This window comes from Vicugna pacos, chromosome 15 (genome assembly GCF_048564905.1).
Source record: "Vicugna pacos chromosome 15, VicPac4, whole genome shotgun sequence".
Lineage (NCBI taxonomy): Eukaryota > Metazoa > Chordata > Mammalia > Artiodactyla > Camelidae > Vicugna > Vicugna pacos.
The window spans coordinates 48116627-48137242 of NC_133001.1; the positions used below are offsets into that span (position 1 = coordinate 48116627).

Here is a 20616-nt window from a genome sequence, read left to right on the forward strand (position 1 = left end):
TTTTTAAAGTTTCACATGTAAGTGATATCATGTGGTATTTTTCTTTCTCTTTCTGGCTTACTTCACTTAGAATAACATTATCCAGTTTTATCCATGTTGTTGCAAATGGCATTATTTTATTTTTTATGGCTGAGTAGTATTCCATTGTATAAATATACCACAACTTCTTTATCTAGTCATCTGTAAATGGACATTTAGGTTGTTTCCATGTCTTGGCTATTGTAAATAGTGCAGAAGCCATTCTTGACTTCTTTCTCTGTTCCCCACTCTCATCCCTTCTGTCACCAACTCTGTCAATTACACCTCCTGAATAAAAATATCTCATATCTATACCTCTCCATTCTACTGCCACCATCTTACTTAGTTTATGCCACTATCAGTCACACATATATTTCTTTGACAGACTCCTCTCTCCAATATGCCCACTTTAATCCATTCCCCATACTACATCCAGAATAATCTTTCCAAAGTGCAAATCTGATAATGCAACTCCCTTGCTTAAAACCCTTCAATGGTCTCTCATACTTCACATGAAGTCCAAAATAGCTTATGTTAAGGCATATTACTTTAGAAAAATAAAATCATGACTCTCATACAAATATACACTTAACATGTGTCAAAGATTTTATTTATCCCTTTATTTAACGAGAGAACCAGTAGTTCGTTACAACCAGTTCAAAATAGAATTCAAAGTACCACACCTACGTAGGTCAATCAGAAATGTTGAAATAATTTACAAATAGATGCAAAACTGGCTTTTCCCATGGGTGCTGGGAAAATGTATGTGCCTCTGTGGATCACAATTCATCTGCAGGTTTATAGACAAGAGATATCTTGCTATCAGTTATCTATAATTTATAAGCTTTAAATGACTCCAAAGGCAAAGAAAGACACGAAGACCCTAGAATCAGATCATCCAGAAGGGTGACTTAAACAGCATACCCATTTGGCTTTTTGGTCCATGCCAAAGCCTTTCTCAACTTTCTCCTGCACTTATCAGGTCTTCTTGATCTGGCACAGGCTCTCCTGTTTCACCTCAGCTCTTACTCTTCTCTTCCCATTCCTCTCCCCAACTCTCCCCTGACCTTCATTTCTCTAACTGTACTAAATTTCTTTCAGATTGGGATTATGCTAGCTGCTATAATAAATGAACCCCAAAACAGTATTGGTTTAAGCCATTAAAGTTTATTTCTGGGTAGGGAGGGTATAGCTCAGTGGTAGAGCAAGTGCTTAGCACTCGCAAGGTCCTGGGTTCAATCCTCAGTACCTCCATTATAAATAAATAAACAAACAAACAAACAAACAAACTGAATCCTCCCTGCCCCAAGGAAAAAAAAATCCTGTTTGTGTTACCATCCAGTGTCACCCTGTGGCTTTCCTCTGTTTGGCAGTCCCATCTTGGGACTCTGCCATGCCCCAGGGCCTCAGAGTTCTCTGCACTCAGACATCGGAGAATGAGGGAAAAGGAGAGTAAAGACGTTGTGGGGGGAACCGCCCCACTCTTATTAAAACCCCTGGCCCAGTTTGACTCAGGTTGTTCCTGCTCACATTCAGTTGGTAATAACTATTCATACAGCCACCTGGACATAAGAGGTGCTGGAGAAGGGATGCTAGGAAATGTAGTCCCTGGCAGGGCCATGACCATTTCTGCTACACAAACATCCCCTACTCTGTCCTCCCTCTCCACTACACTTGTTCCACACTATTGCCTCTGACTTGGCTCAGCCTTTCTCATTCCCAGCCTAGTTTCCATCTACTATCAGCTTAGGTCTCCCCTCCCCTGGGAAACCTATGCTGCAGATTAGATGCTCTTGTTCCATGCTTCCGTAACACCCTTGTGACCCTGTGATAGCAGATATTATCTCTCCCATAATGACCATGATGGCTTCCTATCTTTTCCCCTCCAGACTGTAAAAAACTACAGAGGAGACACAGTATCTTGTTCATTCTTATATCCCCATCCCGTGGTATATCCTCAATAAAAATATGCTAAAGTCAGGTGAATAAGATGAAGCCATTATTTAAAAGAGAAAAGTAGGTTAAACTTTGCTATTTGAAGAGCTTCAAACTTGCCCTAATTTCTTTTATTGTGGTTGTTTCTGCATGACTTTCCCCTAGAAATAACACCACCAAAAAGGATAAGCTGTTTGCTAATAGTATCTTAAAATTATTTTCTCCCCCAAGATGGTGTGCATGTTAGATAAAAATTATCCAGACAAAACTTCCATAATCATATTGTTCTCCCTTAATACACAGTTAGTATGCTCTCTAGTGATTGACATTCAGCCACCATCTCATGGTCCATTTCAGAGTCCTAGCACAGGGAAAGCAGACCTTAAGAGCTGATCTGATGCTATGTTAAATGTAATTTATTTGGAATATGGATTGATTTTGGCTTACACAGATGAACCAGATAGCTTTCCCCCCATCTTATCTTTCTATTCTATCTTACTGTTTTTATTTGATTACATGGTATTTTTTTTTGTCTGCCACATTTTATATCAAGACAGAATAATATAGTGCTGCACATGAGAATCACCTGGAGAGCTTTTTCTATTTCCAATGCCCAGGTCTGACCCGTAACAATTAATTCAGGATGCCTGGGGGTAGTAGCCAGGTAGCAGTGGTTTCTAAAGATCCTCAGGTGATTCTAATGTGCTGCAGAGTTTGGAAACTGGTGTGGTAGGTTTTAATCTCAGTTCTGACACATACTGGCTTTGTAACTTTGGACATGGAATTTAACTTCTTTGTGGAGTTAAATAATATAAAAGTATCTTCCTTATAGTGCTGCTATAAGGATGAAATGATTCAAAATAAACAAGGCCATTGGCTCCGTGCATAGAAGACAGGAAGGGCTGTGGAACTTTATGTGTGTGGCAGGGGGATGGTATTATTAGTCTACTTCTGGTAAGTGGAGAAATGTCATAATTCATTCTGAGCTAAATTGCTACCATCCCATTCCACCGTTTAGTGTAGCTTGGCTTAACTATAGCCTCTCAGATAGTTTGGAAGTATTATTCAAACTAGGATAATTGTCCGTGGACAACTCCTTCAATGTTGTAGAAGTAAACAAAGTCTCTGCTCTTCCAGAATTTACATTTTTGTGGAGGAGATAAATGATCAACAAATCAACATATAATTTCAGGCAGTGTTCATTGAGGCCATGCCAATGCAATAAACTTTACACTGAATTCAGTGTGGTCTTCAGCTAAGAATGGCAGAGGGGAAGACCTCTCTGTTCCCTAAAAGGAAATGTACTTTCCAAAGAGTAAAACCATTATATTTTCTTAAAAATGAAAAAGTTGTAAGTCTCATACAAATACAGAATGAAGACATGTCAAAGATTTTATTGACACATTAATTAACGAGGGGGACACAGAGATGTCAGAACCTGTTTAAAGGACAATGTTAAGTGCCCACTTACATTGCTGAAATCAGGAATAGGAAATGAACTTACAAATAGTTGCAAAATGGCTTTTTCCAAGGAGGGGTATTCAATACAAAGTTCAATGGACAAGAATATTTCCTCTTTCTATTAGTTATCTACAATTTAGAGCTGGATAGATGTCAACTGAAAAAAATACGTACAACTTGAAAGTTGAGAATTGTGTTTTATTCAGCAGATTTTCTGAAAACTTAAGCCTGGGAGGAGGAGCCAGGATGTGTAGGAGTTTTGCGTGTGCGCGCGCGCGCGCGCACACACACACACACACACACACACACACACACACACACACTAGTCATAACATCAAGAGTACTGTTAATGAAAGAAAACCAGATTGAAGTTATTTGTTTGCTATACACTTTAACTATCTAAAGCCAGTAACCTGTTTTCTCCAACTTGACTCCCCTAAGGGTGCCCAGTTGGGAATAGCTGCAGAGGCTGATCCCACAACATCCTTTGCTTACTGAGATGGCAGGTTGACATTCTTTATCCACAGAGAACCCCACAAAGAAAGATGGAGAGCTCTCGTAGATTAAAAATACCCAGAAAGGTGTACCAGACTATGCTTGTTTTTCACTGCAGACACCCGGGAATCGTTTGGCCCATTTCCATGTGTTTCTTAATTTTTCCCTATTAAAAAAATCGCTCTATCCGTAAACACTCAGAAGCTAAGCAGTTCTGCCACTTTATTTCGCTTTGACTCTCTTCAGTCCTCTTGCTTCTACAGCTGCTTCTGGCAGGGTTGGGTGGTAGTTCTTAGCTTCCACCAAGGAGACGTCAGAGTAAAGGAGATTGGAAACCGAACTCTTTACCCTTTAGGGAGCGCCTAGTTTCCGCCACAGCAGCAGTTGGGAATGCCCGAGAGCGGGACTAGCCCCACCCCCTCCCCACAGGCACCGCCCCTGCCAGCCCATAATCGAGCTACGCGCAAAGGTCACGTGAGCAGCTGCGGTTGCCTGACGTCTCCGAAGCAGTACGTGGCAGACGTCACTCAGAATAGTCTTTTGTGCCCGCTTTCTGCCACCACCATCTCGTCTCTCCCTTTCCCCATTAAATGCCTCTCTTCTTGCCGCTCTTGTCTCGGGGATGGTGAGCTATCCGTCTACCTCCCACCCAAACTATCCTAGGCCTACTAGCCAGTCCTCGCCCTCACGTAAGAGGCGGGGATCCCTTAGCGCTAAGGCGAGTTGCCGTTCTGATTGGGCGTGAGGTCTTGTCAGTTTTCAAGCTTTTCCAATCAAGGGCCGCCTCCACCCAACTTTCCGCTCTTCTATTGACCTATGTGCGGGGAAGGTGGAGGGGGGTGGTAAACCGAGGTCGCGCGAGAACGGCGCTCGTCACTCAGTGCGCAGGTGCGAAGGATCTGGCTGGTCCTTGGGCCGGGGGCGGGCTTGAAGAAGCGTCGTTTGGTTTTGGACACAGTGACAGAGTTCTCTGGGTTCAGCCGCTGGGCAGAAAGCGTTTGTCGGCGGCCTGGCCAGGAACGAGGCCCACGAAATTCTCGATGGTGTCCATGACTTTCAAACGGAGCCGCAGCGACCGGTTCTACAGCACTCGGTGCTGCGGCTGTTGCCATGTCCGCACCGGGACGATCATCCTGGGGACCTGGTACATGGTAAGGGCGGGCGAGGTGGGAGGGTAGGGGCCCTGAGGGGAATGCGCCGGAGCGGGAAGTCGGGGAGCCTGGTCGGAAAGAAAGGAAGTGTCCACCAGGAGGGGGTGGGGCGGGAAGGCGTAGGGGAGCTTCTTTTTAGGGGGCTTTAACTTTGAGGGAGGAGACTGTCCCGGAACCGGAGTGGGGGTGAGTGGGAACGGGGAGATGGTTCCTTGGCAAGAATAAGAGAGAAACGGGGTTGGGAAAGGCAGAGGCCTTGCGGGCTGGGAGAAGGGGGCGGGATGAAGGTGCTTGTTTTTGGTGTCTAGGGGTTCTGGAAATTACCAGGTTTCGGGATTTTGTGTGTTTCCGTAATCTGAAAGAACCGACACCCCCCAGCCCCGGTCCCCTAGTGGTTCGGGGAATTTTTTTACCCCTAACGAAACTATTAGGAGAGGATCTTTGTAGATGTAGCCTAGTTTTAACATTGTATTTTGCGTAAAGGGAAAGCGGCAGATCCAGTTTTAACGCAGTCGTATGTGGTTCCTGGACATTGTTACAGTGTGTTTGTGATGTAGGCAGAAACGCCTCCGTTGTGATTCTGGCAATTCGCTTGGAAGTAATACCATTTGCCAGAATTTACACTAGATCTGCCTTTTCCTGATGCATTTCTCCTCCTGCTCATGAGACATTTTTCATATCAGACCCATTCCTTTTTTTTAATGAACTTTATTGAGAGCCTACTCTGTTTTGGCCACATATGCATTCCCTAGGTTCCAGGATTTATATAATTATATGTCATAACCAAATTGACAGTGTTCTTGATTGGTGGTTCACTAGTAATGCTTTTTGTGATGTCTTACCACTGTCTCCAGTATCCATACACATTGAAGCTAATTTGTGACTTGTAAATACCTGATTCTGTTCAGGTAGTTTTAGGTTTTGATGACTTTACAGAAGTTTTGACAAACATATTGTTTTGGCCACTTTCGCTAGTTACTTTGTAATTAAAATTTTTTTTATTTAGTTCTGATTAGGGAGGTTGTGGCATTAGTGATACTGCAGTTTCTGATAACTCCTGCAAACTGCAAAAAAGGAAGAGCTTTATCAAAGACATTCTTTTTATCTTTGTTTTCATTACTTCCCAACGCACAGCCTCGAAATTATTACCATTTGACAAGCACCAGACAAGAATCATCTTCAGTTAGGCAGATAGGTTTCATGGCCCACCCTCAGGGGACCTGAACTCCATTATTCCTGAGTACCATGTTGTTGTTTTTACAGTCTTCTTCATTAATGTACATTAAAAATAACAAAACTTGAAAGTGTAGGCTTATTTGCTTGTTTCTTTTAATATTTTCTGTACTTTTATATTTAGAAACATCGTTTTATTGCTGTATCACATTTCCCCACAAAGACCCCCCTCCCTTGTACATTTTAACTGATTTATAATACTGAACATTGATCAGTTCATGGCAACAGCAGCATTGTATTTCCAACTTTTACTTCTGCATTTTACTAAAGGCCTGGGTTTTCAATTTCTTTTGTTTGTCCTTAGCTCTGCCTTCCACTCCCCTGAATGAATAATTCAAATCTTTAGGGTCCTCAAGCCTGTCACTCAACCCTGCCTCCTTCATCCCTAAAAGATGACCTTCTCTCCTACTTAACTGAGAAATAGAGTCCCGCAGCCTCGGACTCGTGCCTGCCCACTAAATCTTCCTGTTTTCAGATCCTTCCCTCCATTCACAGAACAAAGGATTTCTAACTCCTCCTCACGAAGAAAATAAGCACCATCTAAATTTCAACCATCTGAATGTAATTGGCTGTATTTCTTTCCAAGGCAGATTTTTTTGATGCTGTGGGCTTGGCTCATAAAAATGAAAGGAATAGTAAGGAAAAGTGGGAGTTATAAACAGTGAAACTCAAAATGCAGAGACAACAACTTTCGTAACGGTATTTATTCTCCCAATATGGGAATCACGGAGTTTTAAATCTGTTCCCCACTGGAAGCACTTGATGTGAAAACATTTCACATTATCTCCCTTTTTCCATGCTTTAGTTTCACAGTTTTAAAAGAGATGGCAAAGCTCTTGTTTCTTTGCATGGATTTTTTCTGGTTAGTAGAACATTATAAGGTGCTTAAGTCAGTTTATCTATTTTAAGAGATTTATTGATCATCTACAGTGTAAATAGCTATGATGCACATACAAAAAGAATAAATCACAGGGGCATGTGTTATTCGTCTTTTATGTTCTTATTAATCTGCCACACAGAGGCTCTCAGATGTTTCTCGTCTTGAACATAGTATTTGCCCTTAAGATGTTGATAGTATTACAAAGAACTTTGGGGCACAGATACGAAAATGAAACTTTATGGTACAGTGTCGGGGAAGAGAAGATGATCAGTAATATCAGATTCAAATTGGATTAAGAACTGGAAAAGGCTATTGGTTTTGTTGATTACAATATTGCTAGTGACTTTCGAAGTTGTGGCTTCAGTGTCATAGCAATATAAAGACACAGTTTCTGCCTAGTTGGGGACACATGTAACATTTAGAAAAAACAAGACCACCAAGACATAAAGAGGACTTATCTAAGCAGTGCATTTTTGTTGCCAGAAGCTTCTTTACTAAGGCAAAGAAATAATACGGGAGTGGGTGAAGTAGAATGTCACTTCCCTCTCCAAGTACCTTGTCACAATAGTCTTCCTCCTCAGTTCTGGGTGGGAGACTATGGTTCTTTTTAGATTGCCTCTGTGGGGTTTGGAACCTGAGAGGTGTAGTTCTCCCTCCTCCTGGGTGCAGACACTGTATCAATGACTTTGTATCTGACAGAGTGTCATTGCTTTCTAGCAACTGCTTCTTCTGAGCTAGTGTTAAGGTGATTGCACACTGTATATCAAAGGATTAATTGTATGGTATTAAATAGAGCAGTAGGACACAGAGAAGCCAAAGCCAACTATTACATGCACCAGCCCTGAAGTGTTAGCCTTTGGCATTTAGATTTGAAAGAAACCTTCCTGGCTTAATATGGTTTAAGGCATATGAAATTTCAGTATAAGCTCCAGTTTAAGCTGATAGTTGTAAATTGTTTTCTTTATTGGTTATTGAAAAATCTGAAGTCAGATGATTTAGAACAGCAGTTTCTTATGTGGTATAAGTTCAAATGTTTATTGTACAATTGAATGAGCTTAAAAGTCTGCTGCAAGGTTGTCCTCCTTCATGGTAATGCTGTACCAACAAGAAGACATTTTGAGAAGTTGTCATAATTTTAGGTCTTGGAAAGATTTCATTTATGGGTGATTTTTCATGAGTGTCTCAACCGTAAACAGTCTAAAAACTAGGTAGCTAGAAAGGAAGCAAAGACAGGCTTCCTCAAGCGCTGTATTCCTTTCCAGCCCTCATCGTGGACTCCTTTAAATAAGTGTACCTTGTTTATATTTCAAAGTTAAGTATCTTTCCTCAAACATGTTTTCTGCCTCAGTGCCTTTGCATATACTGTTCCTGCTCCCCCAAATTCTTTTCTCTAAGGTCACTTTTTAAAAACTTAATTGAGAAAAATCTCAAATATGCAAAAATAATGAAATGGTATAAAAATCTCTTATTTACTCATTACACAGCTTCAACTAGTAGCAACCATTTTGCCAATTCCACTTAGTTTTTTTTTCCACAATTGTTTTCTTGGTGAAGCTTCCTTGCTTCCCAGCCAGAGGGATCTGGTTTCCTCCCTGTGTACCTTGAAAAGTTACTGTGCATACCTTTTGTATGTACTTATTCAATAACACTAATTACACATTAGTGTGATTATCTTTTTAAACGTTTTCTTCCCCACAATAAGATACACCTTCCTGTATGAAATGTGTATAGTAGTAACTTATTAGAGCATTTGAAGTATTCAATTAAATACTTGAATTAAATGAATTCTCCAAAAATAGTAGGAATAACTCATTTGTAACTGTACATAATGGTAAACAACTATAGATACATATATAGTGCACATTTAGCAAAATTTTAAAGATAGTCAATTTTGGCCTTTATCTGATGAGAGTCTTTGTCTCCTGAGGACTTTTATCAGTATGTTCTAAAACATTGCTCTAATTATATAGTCTTAGGAGATACTGAGTTGTGGGAAAATATGCTGTGGGAAAACTAAAGAGTAATGATTTAAAAAAAAAAAAAAAGCAACCAGAAACAGAAACAAAGACGGATCCTCAGTGGATCTTCTGGGAGGGGTGTGGTAATGAAATGAGAAAGCAAAGAGAAATTACTCTCCCAAGACTAAGTGCTTTCAAAGATTTGATACTGTTCCTTTGAAACAAGTGAAATTGAACAGATACGCTTTTTTTGTTGTTTTTTTAGCTTATATAAGGTATGCAAAAGGCTTACAAAAATAACAAACCATGCTATTTAATCCACTAAATATAGTACCTTTCCTACACTGGTGTGTCCATTCCCTATGCTGTTAATTTATATGAGTATTTGCTGCATTCTCTACCTTTCCATATTACTGGGTTTAGAAGTGATCATTATTTTAAGTATATTCTTATAATTTTCTTTCCTGAATGCAGCAAAAGGGAAAAATGGATCAGGAATAAGTGTTCTGGAGTTGTGTGTACCTAGTTGCTGTCTTTAGAGAAATTTTACATTGTAAGACCAAAAAGTTAATTTTATGTATGTTTTGAAAAATGCTATGTGGAACTTAGAAATACCAACTGTAATCAAAAGTAAATAGGATAGGTGCTCAGTGATGAATCTTTTAAGATCTCAAGGATAGATTTTCCAGATTAGTACTTTAAAATGTAAGTTGGGGTTCTAATGAAATACAATTAATTCAATGAAGATTTGAAAAATTGAGCTTTTAATGAAGTAGCACTGAACTTATTTTACCATTTCTTGGTCATTTTGATTAGACCTATGATTTCTTTAATATTCAGGGGTATGACTCCCAAAATGAAATTTGGAGTGTCACTAATACTAGAAGATGTAATAGTGGGTGAGTCTGTGACTTACCCATGGAAGAGAAGAAAAGAGATTTTTATAAATTCTACGTGTGATAAAAATAAGGGAAAATTAAACTCCTAAACTTTCATTTAGTAATTGAGTTTGCATGTTTTTTTTGTTTTGACATGAGTGTTTTCTGTACAGTGCAGAGCTTTTAAACTGTGACTGTATCATGCTTAGCAGAGAAGAGTTTGCTGAATTGATTTCAAACTGATTTCCATACACAGTATTTTAGTAGATATATCTGATTGTTCAATAATTCACCTAATCATATTAACTCATAAGCCACATACACTGTCCAAAATCCATTGCAGTAAAGATGGGCCATTAAAAAAAATCAGCCTTCAACTGTGGAGCCACCTTGCAAATATGATTATCTCTTGTAAGACCTTTCAAGCGTTGAAGGATAAAAGACCTTGCCTTTGAGCAGTGCAGGGAAGAAGGCATGTTACTGAACATGTTTATTTAGAGAGTAAAGTATAAACATTTTATAGCCTTAGAGAATGGTTTCTTTTGGAAAGCTCTCAAAACAAGAATTACTTAGGAATGGTTATAAGTAATTATGTAGTGCTAAGAAGCAGGATGTCTTAAAAAGAACCAGATTTGTATGCTAGCTCTGTCCTCTAACAGCTCAGTGAGTGAACTTAACACATGCTATTTCACTTTGCTGAATTTTAGTTTCCTCATGTGCAAATGGGCTTAAGTAATATTTAATTTCACAAGGTTATTGGGAGGAATAAGTGAAGTATATATGTAAATATACTTGATTTATAATAGATCCTCAGAAATATCAGACGATTCTGAATTAGATATCGTGACATTGTTTATCTTATTGAAAGATAAAACTTGGGCTGCTTGTCTAAGAGAATGTGAAATGCCTCCAACTGGTAAATTGTTTTTAATCATTCAGGGTGGACCAGAGAGAGCTGTATAATAGAGATTGTTTAAAATAGTGTTGATAAACCTTAGATATCCCTTGAAAAAATCCTATATTCAGATTTTCGCAAAGAGGAGGAAGACATTCTGTGAACTTTAGATGGGGGAGCCTCCATCCTAGGCAAGATTTCTGTATCACATCATTAGCAGGGTGGTTGTGAACACTTAAAGGAAATGGTGCCTCCTGGGTTAACTGCGGGATTCACTAACTAGAGGCATAAATAATTTCCTTTTTGACTGGATTACACCCTGGTAGACTAGGAAAATTCAGATAGCATGATGGGGTTTCAGCAAGGTGTTTGGCAAAATCTCAAGATGTTCTTCTGGACCAGAGAAAGACTTTTGTTCAAAGGTTGTTGACTAATGGGAGGAGAACAGCCTCTGGCAGCTTTGTCCTCAGCGCTGTTCTCTTGCTGGTGACTTAGATGGAGACTCTGATTACATGCTCATCATGTTTTCAAATGCAGGAAGCTGAGAGAGAGTCAGTCTGAATGGTGTCAGAATCTAGATGGAGAATTTTTTTTTTAATTGAAGTTTAGTCAGTTTGCAATGTGTCAATTTCTGGTGTACAGCATATTTCAGTCATACGTATACATACATATATTCTTTTCTATATTCTTTTTCATTATAGGTTACTATAAGATATTGAATATAGTTCCCCATGCTATACAGAAGAAACTTGTTTACCTATTTTATATATAATTGTTAGTATCTGCAAATCTAGAACTCCCAATTTATCCCTTTCCACACCCTCCCTTCCCCTGTAACTGTAAGATTGTTTACTATGTCTGTGAGTCTGTTTCTGTTTCTTAGAAAAGTTCATTAGAGTCTTCCTTTTACTTTTTTTAGATTCCGTATATAAGTGATACCATATGGTATTTTTCTTTCTGGCTTTACTTCACTTAGAATGATGATCTCTAGGTCCATCCATGTTGCTGCAAATGGCATTATTTTGTTCTTTTTAATGGCTGAGTAGTATTCCATTGTATAAATATACCACAGGCTTCTTAACCCAGTCATCTGTTGATGGACATTTAAGTTCTTTCCATGTCTTGGCTATTGTATATAGTGCTGCTGTGAACATTGGGGTGCATGTATCTTTTCAAATTAGAATTCTCTCCTGATATATGCCCAGGAGTGGGATTGCTGGATCTTATGGTAAGTATTTTTAGTTTTTTGAGGAATCTCCTAGATGGAGAAAATCTTGATAGGCAAGAATGTTAGTAAGATGAAATTTGATTGCAGATATATATAAGGGTTCATGCTTGCACCTCTGAATCCAACTATAGGTACAGGTGGTAGCCTAACAGGATCAAGTATGAAAAAGAATTAAGGGTTTTATGGAGTCACTCATAGGTGACATTCAGAAAACTTAAGCAGCCAGTACAGTTTCAGACTGTATTACTTGAAATTTGTTAAACTAGCATATGGGAACTGAGGTCTGGTGTGTTGTGATTGGACTGATCTTCACTCATTTAAATAGTATGTTGAACAAATTGGAGCATGTGTATAGAGGAGAGCAAAGAGAAACTAGTGAGGTAGCTGGAAACATGTAGTTAGAAAAATGGTTTAAGTACCTGAGTGTTTATTCTAGAAAAGACAGTATTTGGAGGCATGTGTTGGCTGCCCTTAGGTGTTAGGGGAGCACTTATTTGGAAGGGCTAGCAAACTAGCTCAAACGGTAGAATTAAGACCAATAGGTGAAAGTTAAGTGACATGATCAAAATCTTGGAAAGTCTTTTAACCATTTGAAGGTAGCTTTATAGGAAATAGTTCCCCATCACTAGATAGGAGATAGTGTGGAGGGGCTTTCGGCTGATCTGCTGGATCATTACCTACTTTGCCGATGGATATTATGTTTATCTGATAGATAAGTATATTGGACTAACTGTAGCTTCTTTAAACCTGGAAATTCTGATACTGGGTTATGAATAAATATGTGACTCTGACATGAACAATTTGTGATGATCTCTCAACTTAAATTGGTATCCCTTTTTATTCTGTGGTATTAACACAGGATCAAACATCTTTTCTCTGAGACAGTATCAAGTTTATACTTTAATTTTATGAAATATTTATTTTAAACCATTCTTAAAGTGATAGTTGTGTATTACTTTATCTCATAGGTAGTCTCCTTTTTATGTCTTTGTTACTTTAAGTAAAACAATGTTCAGTAGGGGAAGATGTCTAAGGATTATGATTATTCTGAAGACGCTTTCCTGGTTAATAATGTAATTGATAAAATGTTATCTTTCACAGGTGGTCAACCTGTTGATGGCAATTTTGCTGACTGTGGAGGTAACACATCCAAACTCAATGCCAGCTGTCAACATTCAGTATGAAGTCATTGGCAATTACTATTCATCTGAGAGAATGGCTGGTATGTCTTTAGTTGAAACCATCTCCTGCTAATTATGCGCACACTTGTGACTTAGGGGAGGATTGATTAAATTATGTTTGTTATTATACTTGCTGAGGCATAAAATGTTTTCCTAGGTTTTTCGAAGATACTCTGAGAATTATAATTGAGCATTTATAGCCAGAAAATGTAATGAACTGCTAGAAGATTTTTGAGAAATATGTATTGTACATTGGTCATTGATTTCTGTGGGGTACTATGGAGAGAGGAAGGAGAGAAGGAATTACAAAAAGACTAAGCCTTTGGGGGTCAGCTGACTAGTTGAGGATGGGAGATTTGCTTGTGAAGCAAAATTTTACAGTAAAGTATAAAATATGAATTACTTGAATATTTGGTGATATCTTTTGCTCAGGGTACCAATTCTAAATACATTTTTATTATTTAGATGAACACTTGACATTTGGAGTTAAAAATAGAGTACTCCTAGAACATTCATGGGAATTACCTTTTTTAACCTATTTAATTCCCTGAGAGCAGTATTTTCATTATTTATCTTTCTTTAAAATACAAGTTTAATTTTATATAAAAAATTACGTTAGCAATTTAATATTTGAAGAGAAAATTATCCTTCAGACTTTTCAGTGTGAACAATTTCTTACTCAGAAAAATTTCACTTCAGATAAATGTTCCCAGTTCACATGTGTTACATTTGTAATATTACAGGATCTTAATTGTAATATTTTTAGATTATCTTTTATCATAAAGTTCTGCAGTTCATTGCATTTTGATCTCTGATCTATTAATGAAGTGTTTTGTTTTGTTTTTTTAATTTGGTTGTTAATTCAAATGATTCATTGTCCACAGGGCTAACCTATTTCTAGGAGCCAGGTAGAGTTTTGTGGCCATCAGTTACATATATTGTAGTGTGATAGCACTAATAGTTGTTCATACTGTGTTTTTAAAGTGTTTTTTTTTTTTAATGAGTCTCCTAGTTTTCTTTTCAAATACAGTATGATCCTTTGATTTTGTCAAGTTGAGAGCAGAAATACCAAGAACATATAGAAACTATTCCTTCTGGTATTTGATTTTTTTTTCTGAGTAATCTACTTTTTTAACCAAAATAGAACAATAAATAAAATTTTGCTGAAGCTGCTAATGTCAGCATTTTCCTTTGTCATGTTGGCTTCTCCTCAAGTTGAGGCACAGAAAAAGACTTATGGTCATTGAGATTCTTGGAGGTCTGTACACTGGTTCTTTTGGAGCCGCAGGAAAGAGGTCACAGGTTTATTGCCTGTTGCATGAGTGTTATCGCTGCTGCAGAGGAAATCAGATGTATTCATTATCATGTTTTTGTTGATTAAAATTCTGTCAAAGCCATGTTACTGAGAGACTATAAAAATACATAGTTCCTGGCCGTACGGTAGTTGGTATTTCTTTGGAAACTGAGTTTCCCACAGACCCAGTGTTACAGAGGTAAGTTAATTTCTGGTCATTGGCCTGATTACTGATTTTTTAAAATGAGGTTCATGATTAGTTATTTTCAATCAGCCAAACAGGAAATGACACTTAGTGTATATGAACTGCTTCTGCAGCATATGCAAGCTATTTCTCAAATATGAATGTGTCCTTATTTATATTCACGTTGGAGATAGATGAAGACTTAGGGGCGTCCCAGAGAAGATGCTGAATATGGTGGTGGATGGAAACCTGAGGCTCATATCCGGGCATCTAGCCCCTCATATTCTGTTTGCTTTATTGGTTCACAAGTACTGGAGTGTCTCTGGATCCAGGCATTATATGTATTTCCCACCCACCACCCATCTCACCTCTGTTTTGCTATTTGTTGCTCCAATGGAAGACCTTGAACTTCACTTTAACTATTATTTCAGTACTTTAAGAAATGGAAATACATGCGTAGTCTTCCGGTAGCAGATTCTAGAAAGCTGATTGTTTGAATTATAAATTTTGCTCTCACGTTTGATAGTACCTATCCTGTTCAATATCATATTTTGTTTATATTTGATTTCTTCCCTTTGAGTGCTATTTTGCATGCTGCAGCAGGGAAGTCCTTTAAATCCTTACCATTTAGCTATCCTCTATCCTCTAGGAAAATTTAAAGAGGGCTGTTCTTAGTTTAGTGCCAAACAGTGATGCTGTTTGAATTGCTAGTGACAAGATGATACATGACATTTAGCGAATAGTGTGAACATTAAGCATTTAGTCTACTCATTCGTCATTGTTAGTGCCTGAAAGGTTCTCAATATCCATCCAGAGTCAGTCCATTTTAGATTTGTGCTAAGAAACTCATCAAGTGTGGTTTAGTACTGACTAAGTTACATGGGTGCTTTTTGAGAAAATTAGTGAACATGGATTAATGCAGAGAAAGGGAACAGCCTGAGGAAGAGTTGAGCAAAGAACATAGACTGTGTGTAGCAGAGAAGCCAGGATGAAAGGATGCGGAGCCAGGAATCTGGATGTCGGCATGGAGTAGGGTAGGAGGAGGTATTAATGGAGAGCCTGAAATTTCAGATTATTTGTTTTATCTAAAGCAAGAGGAGACATCTGTAGCATTCTGTGTTTAATATATCTGCCTTTTGAGCAAATACCAGCCTTTCCCTCCGGCTGAGCCCTTATGTCACAAAACCCAACTTGTGTCGTTTCTTTCATATTTTTTCCCAGATTTTACAGGCAAAACTAGTTGTTTCTGCTTCTGTTGTAGCCCTTGCCACATTGGATTATAATTGTCTATTTGCACATCTTTAGACTCTCAGACTGGGCAGCGATCTTCTCCCTAGCAGAGTATCTGGCTCATGTGCCATCCTAAGTGTCCGTGAGTTGTGGCAATTTAACAAGAAAAACAAAGGCGTGAGTTTCTCAAGCTTTATTAGTTAATGCTGAGACAGATTTTTTTTTTATTCTCTTGGCCTTAGGTTTTTTTCCATAGCCAATCTTGAAAATACTCAGTTTTTTAAGCTAGCTTTGAAACATTGCCATAAAGAGTTCACTTTTTTGGGTACATGAGTAGCTTATTTACATTTTTGTTTTTGTTTTCTCAGATAATGCCTGTGTTCTTTTTGCTGTCTCTGTTCTTATGTTTATAATCAGCTCAATGCTGGTACATGGAGCAATTTCTGTAAGTATTCTGTGTTTTTAAGTTTCAGTATTCGACCTTTTACTGAGTGATATTTAGTAATTTCATGTATGTGGTTGCTGTTTCTTCTCTTCAGTATCAAGTGGGTTGGCTGATTCCGTTCTTCTGTTACCGGCTTTTTGACTTTGTTCTCAGTTGCCTGGTTGCTATCAGTTCTCTCACTTATTTGCCAAGAATCAAGGAATATCTGGATCAATTAGTAAGTGTGTATGCTAATTAAACTCTTTAAGTAAAATATTTACGTAGAAATTTGGAGTCATCTTAGGTACTATTCTTATTAATCTGTCCTCTCTATTTTTTAAGTGTTTTAAAATTATTATTATTATTACGACTCTTACCGACCATGTTGAAACCAGTAAGATGAAAATAGAATATCTTCTTACCATACCCTTTGGATAATCCAGTATAAAAAGTCCCTAAAGATAGATATCATAGAACTTCAGAAGTAGTTCAGCTTTTGTTTTGAGCATATGAAAAGTATTATAATTCAGCTGCATTTGGCACTCATTGGAGTTTTAGCTTTCTGTCTTTGCAAGCATCTGTAGCAAATATTTGAGTGCTTACCATATCCTTCACTCTATTCTAGGCAAATTGTTGGTGAGTGGTTTAGATATAAACAGAAGTTCCTTCTCTTCAAGGAGCAAATCATGTATTTGGGGAGCTAAGACATGAAGATCTTACCTGTGATAATGAATCAGGACTGTCCCATGACAGTAAATGAGGCGCATGGATTAATTTGGTATTCCTAAGATGTGTTCTAGGTTATCACAAAGTGCAAAATGGAGGTGCCATGGCTGAATATAAGTGTGTGTATGTGTTTAATTAATAAACTAGTTTTTTAGAGCAGTTTTAGGTTCATAGCAAAATTGAACAGAAAGTATAGAGAGTTCCCATATACTCCTTCCCCCACCCTACTAGCCACATCCTAAACCACAGTGGTATGTTTGTTGTAATTGATGAACCTGCATTGACACATCATTATCACCCAAAATCCGTAGTTTACATTCGGGGTCATTTTTGGTATTGTACAGTCTTTAGATTTGGACAGGTGTCAGATGACCTTTACTCATCATTGTAGTATCATACAGAGTTGTTTCCCTGCTCTAAAAATCCTTTCTGCTTCACCTACTCATTCCCCCCTTTTTTATAGCCTGATTTTCCCTATAAAGATGACCTCCTGGCATTGGACTCCAGCTGTCTCCTGTTCATTGTTCTTGTGTTCTTTGCCTTGTTCATCATTTTTAAGGTGAGTTGCTTACTGAATATTTGGGGACCCATTTGGACTGTGACACTGTCCATCTCAGCCTTCTTGTTGGTTATCTCCTTCCAGTTCACAGTGAGTGAGTGTTTATTCTGACATAGTACAAGAGATAGATTTTAGGCAGTGTCCTCCCTCTTCCTTCCAGGCAGTGGTTGGAAATGCCAGGATTCTTCCTAAGTGTAACACCATTATGTTGTTGGATGTGGCTCATGATTTGGACTGAAAATCTGTTAAAATTCCCAAGGTCCAGAAACAGAATTTCTTCTGTAGCACAATGATTGTCACATCTGAATTGAAACCCCAACTCTGGTTTCTCTGTAAAACGGTGATAATAAAACTTGTGACATTTAAGTGAGAGCAAGTAGGGAAAGCACCTGTGTTAGGTCCAGATGGATGTCACTTCCCTTCTCCATAGAGAAAACATAGGGGAGAGCCTATTAAAAGTCACCTTAATTTTAGAGCAGGTCATCTGTTGAGTTTCGAGCATATGTAAATTTTGTTTGTATTCTTTTAGGCTTATCTAATCAACTGTGTTTGGAACTGTTACAAATACATCAACAACAGAAACATGCCAGAGATAGCTGTGTACCCTGCCTTTGAAGCACCTCCACAGGTGAATGACCTTTTAATATATTTAAACTTCACTGACCATTATTGATTATTCCCAGAAGAAGAATCTGGATCTTGACTTTGTCTTTGAAGCCATAACTGTGGTTTTGGGCATGGGTAGCTTAAGTCCACCAGTTTCAGCATCTCCTAGTTGGCATCCTGGGTACGTGGGCTAGAGACACTATGCACTGCTCATCTCATCCTGTTCAGCCGCTAGGTTTGGTTTCTAAGTGGTCTCCAAGAGTTACATTTTTGCGGGGAGATCAGACAGGGAACAGCAGTGTGAGCAATGCCAGGCTCTTGGCTTCTGGAACTTCTAAAGTTAGGGTACCATCGGCTGTAGTATATGTTGCTATCAGAAACATTAACATGATGCAGAGGGGAGACTGAATTTCCTGTGCGGAGACGAGTGCGGTGGGTACCTCTCGGGGCCCTCTAGTTGCTGCTGTGCTGTCTTCCCAGGTTTCCAGCATGTAAATTATACGTGACCCATGTAGGGCCAGCGTGTCACATGGGAGTCACTTAGGTTCAAGTTCCACCCTCCTACGTAGATGTGCCTTTTACCCTAGAGCAAATGATACAAGTACCTGATGCTTGGACTACAGATTGTGATGAAATTCAGGATCCAGCCACTTATTGGGGCCTTCATTTAGCATGGTACAGAGGGGCCCTTATCCGAGATCCTCAGTTCGTAATATGTACTTGACATTGCTGCTTTATCAGTCGCACTGGAGCAAGGGGAGGGCGGTGGCATGTACCACCTGTCAGGATGTCCTGGTGGCATCAGGGTCAGTTCAGAAGCAAAAATTTGTCTGCCCTCACCCCATCCTTCCATCCATGCATCTCTAGTAGTCTTGAATCAGACTTGTCACCTGCATGTAAATAAAGTTACAGGTTTTTAGCTTTACTCTCAGGAACTGTTGACCCTTAGACAACGCGGGTTTGAACTGTGAGTGTCCATTAATAAGCAGATGCTTATAGTACTATGTGATCTACAGTTGGTTGGATCCACAGAGGTGGTACTTCAGATATGGGGGGCTGACTGTAAGTTATATGTGGATTTTTAACTCTGCGGAGGGTCGGCGCCCTGTAACCCCTGCATTGCTCAAGGGTCAGCTGTATTTAGCTAACAGTTTCTTCAGCTCTTCTCCATGAGTTTGTATACCCCTGTTTGAGATGTGAAATCTGAAAGCTGAATTATTTCAGATAGGATCTAAAAGGAGAACTAAGTTCAATATAATTTTTTTCTCTCTTCAGTATGTTTTGCCAACCTACGAAATGGCAGTGAAGATGCCTGAGAAAGAACCACCACCACCCTACATACCTGCCTGAAGAAATTCTGCCTTTGTCAATAAACCCTACACCAGCTTTTTGTCTTGTTTATTTTCAGAATGCTGCAATGCAGGGCTCTTCAGACTTGTTTGATATAAAGTACATTTTCCTTTGTTTAAGCATTTATTTTTAAACACTAACAAGCTTTTTGGACATCTGTTAGAATTCAGAGTTCGTTGTTGTTGTTGAGTATATTACATTTAAATAGTTTTTGAAGACAATCTAGGTTAAGCAAGAGCAAAGTGCCACTGTTTGCCTTTGATTGGGGGGTGGGGAGGGGATACTCTACACATTTTCTTTTTTAACTCTGCACTTTCTTTATATAATAGTTTGCATTTTGGTTATTTGCTGCCCTGGATACTTTCAGGAACAATGAATTAAATATTCAGGGTGAGTGAGCTGAGTATAAGATCTGGAGTTTTCAGCTATGAAAACAGGAAAAATATGTAACATTTTAACTTGACTGTGGAAGAGGATGGTTGCATGTTTCTAATTTGTATGTTTCCATCTTTGTGATAAGAAGCTTTAATAAATCTCTTAAATATTTGTTGGTTTTTTTAATCTATTACCATTTTTTGGTATATGAAACAACATTTTCTATTACAATAAACTCAGACTGCCCAGCTTTTAATTTGAAAATATTTCTTTAATCCAGTAACTGAAATATTATTGAAAGTTATGGCAAAAATGGTACTTGAATCCCTGGATAGAAATTACATTAGCATTGATGGTTTGATAGAAAAATTATATGATTAGTATAGTGAGCCATGTTTTTATGTTGAGATAATTTAGTCAGGGAATGAATGCATCAAGAATAATTCAAGGTAAAATGTATCAGTTGACCTTCAGAGTGTGTTTTACTGAAACCTTTATGGTTTTAGAATATTTTTCAGAATCAGGGATGACTTCTCTGGGGTAGGTCTCACTTTG

At 38.5% G+C, this 20616-nt stretch overlaps 1 protein-coding gene across 1 annotated transcript; it reads left to right on the forward strand.

Moving 5' to 3' along the window:
• The first annotated feature begins 4555 nt into the window (after positions 1–4555).
• On the forward strand, positions 4556–20232 carry LAPTM4A (lysosomal protein transmembrane 4 alpha). The gene is made up of 7 exons (XM_006197137.4): positions 4556–5060; positions 13234–13354; positions 16390–16466; positions 16561–16683; positions 17635–17730; positions 18260–18358; positions 19612–20232. The coding sequence occupies exons 1-7, from the start codon at positions 4950–4952 to the stop codon at positions 19684–19686; spliced, it is 702 nt and encodes a 233-aa protein (XP_006197199.1). The 5' UTR covers positions 4556–4949; the 3' UTR covers positions 19687–20232.
• The last annotated feature ends 384 nt before the right edge of the window (positions 20233–20616 follow it).

Excerpts from the sequence above, each read along its gene's own strand:
- LAPTM4A (XM_006197137.4), top strand. The coding sequence starts at position 4,950 with ATGGTGTCCATGACTTTCAAACGGAGCCGCAGCGACCGGTTCTACAGC. Across the intron at positions 16,684-17,634 it reads AGGAATATCTGGATCAATTA|CCTGATTTTCCCTATAAAGA; the intron begins GTAAGTGTGTAT and ends CCTTTTTTATAG. Across the intron at positions 17,731-18,259 it reads CCTTGTTCATCATTTTTAAG|GCTTATCTAATCAACTGTGT; the intron begins GTGAGTTGCTTA and ends GTATTCTTTTAG.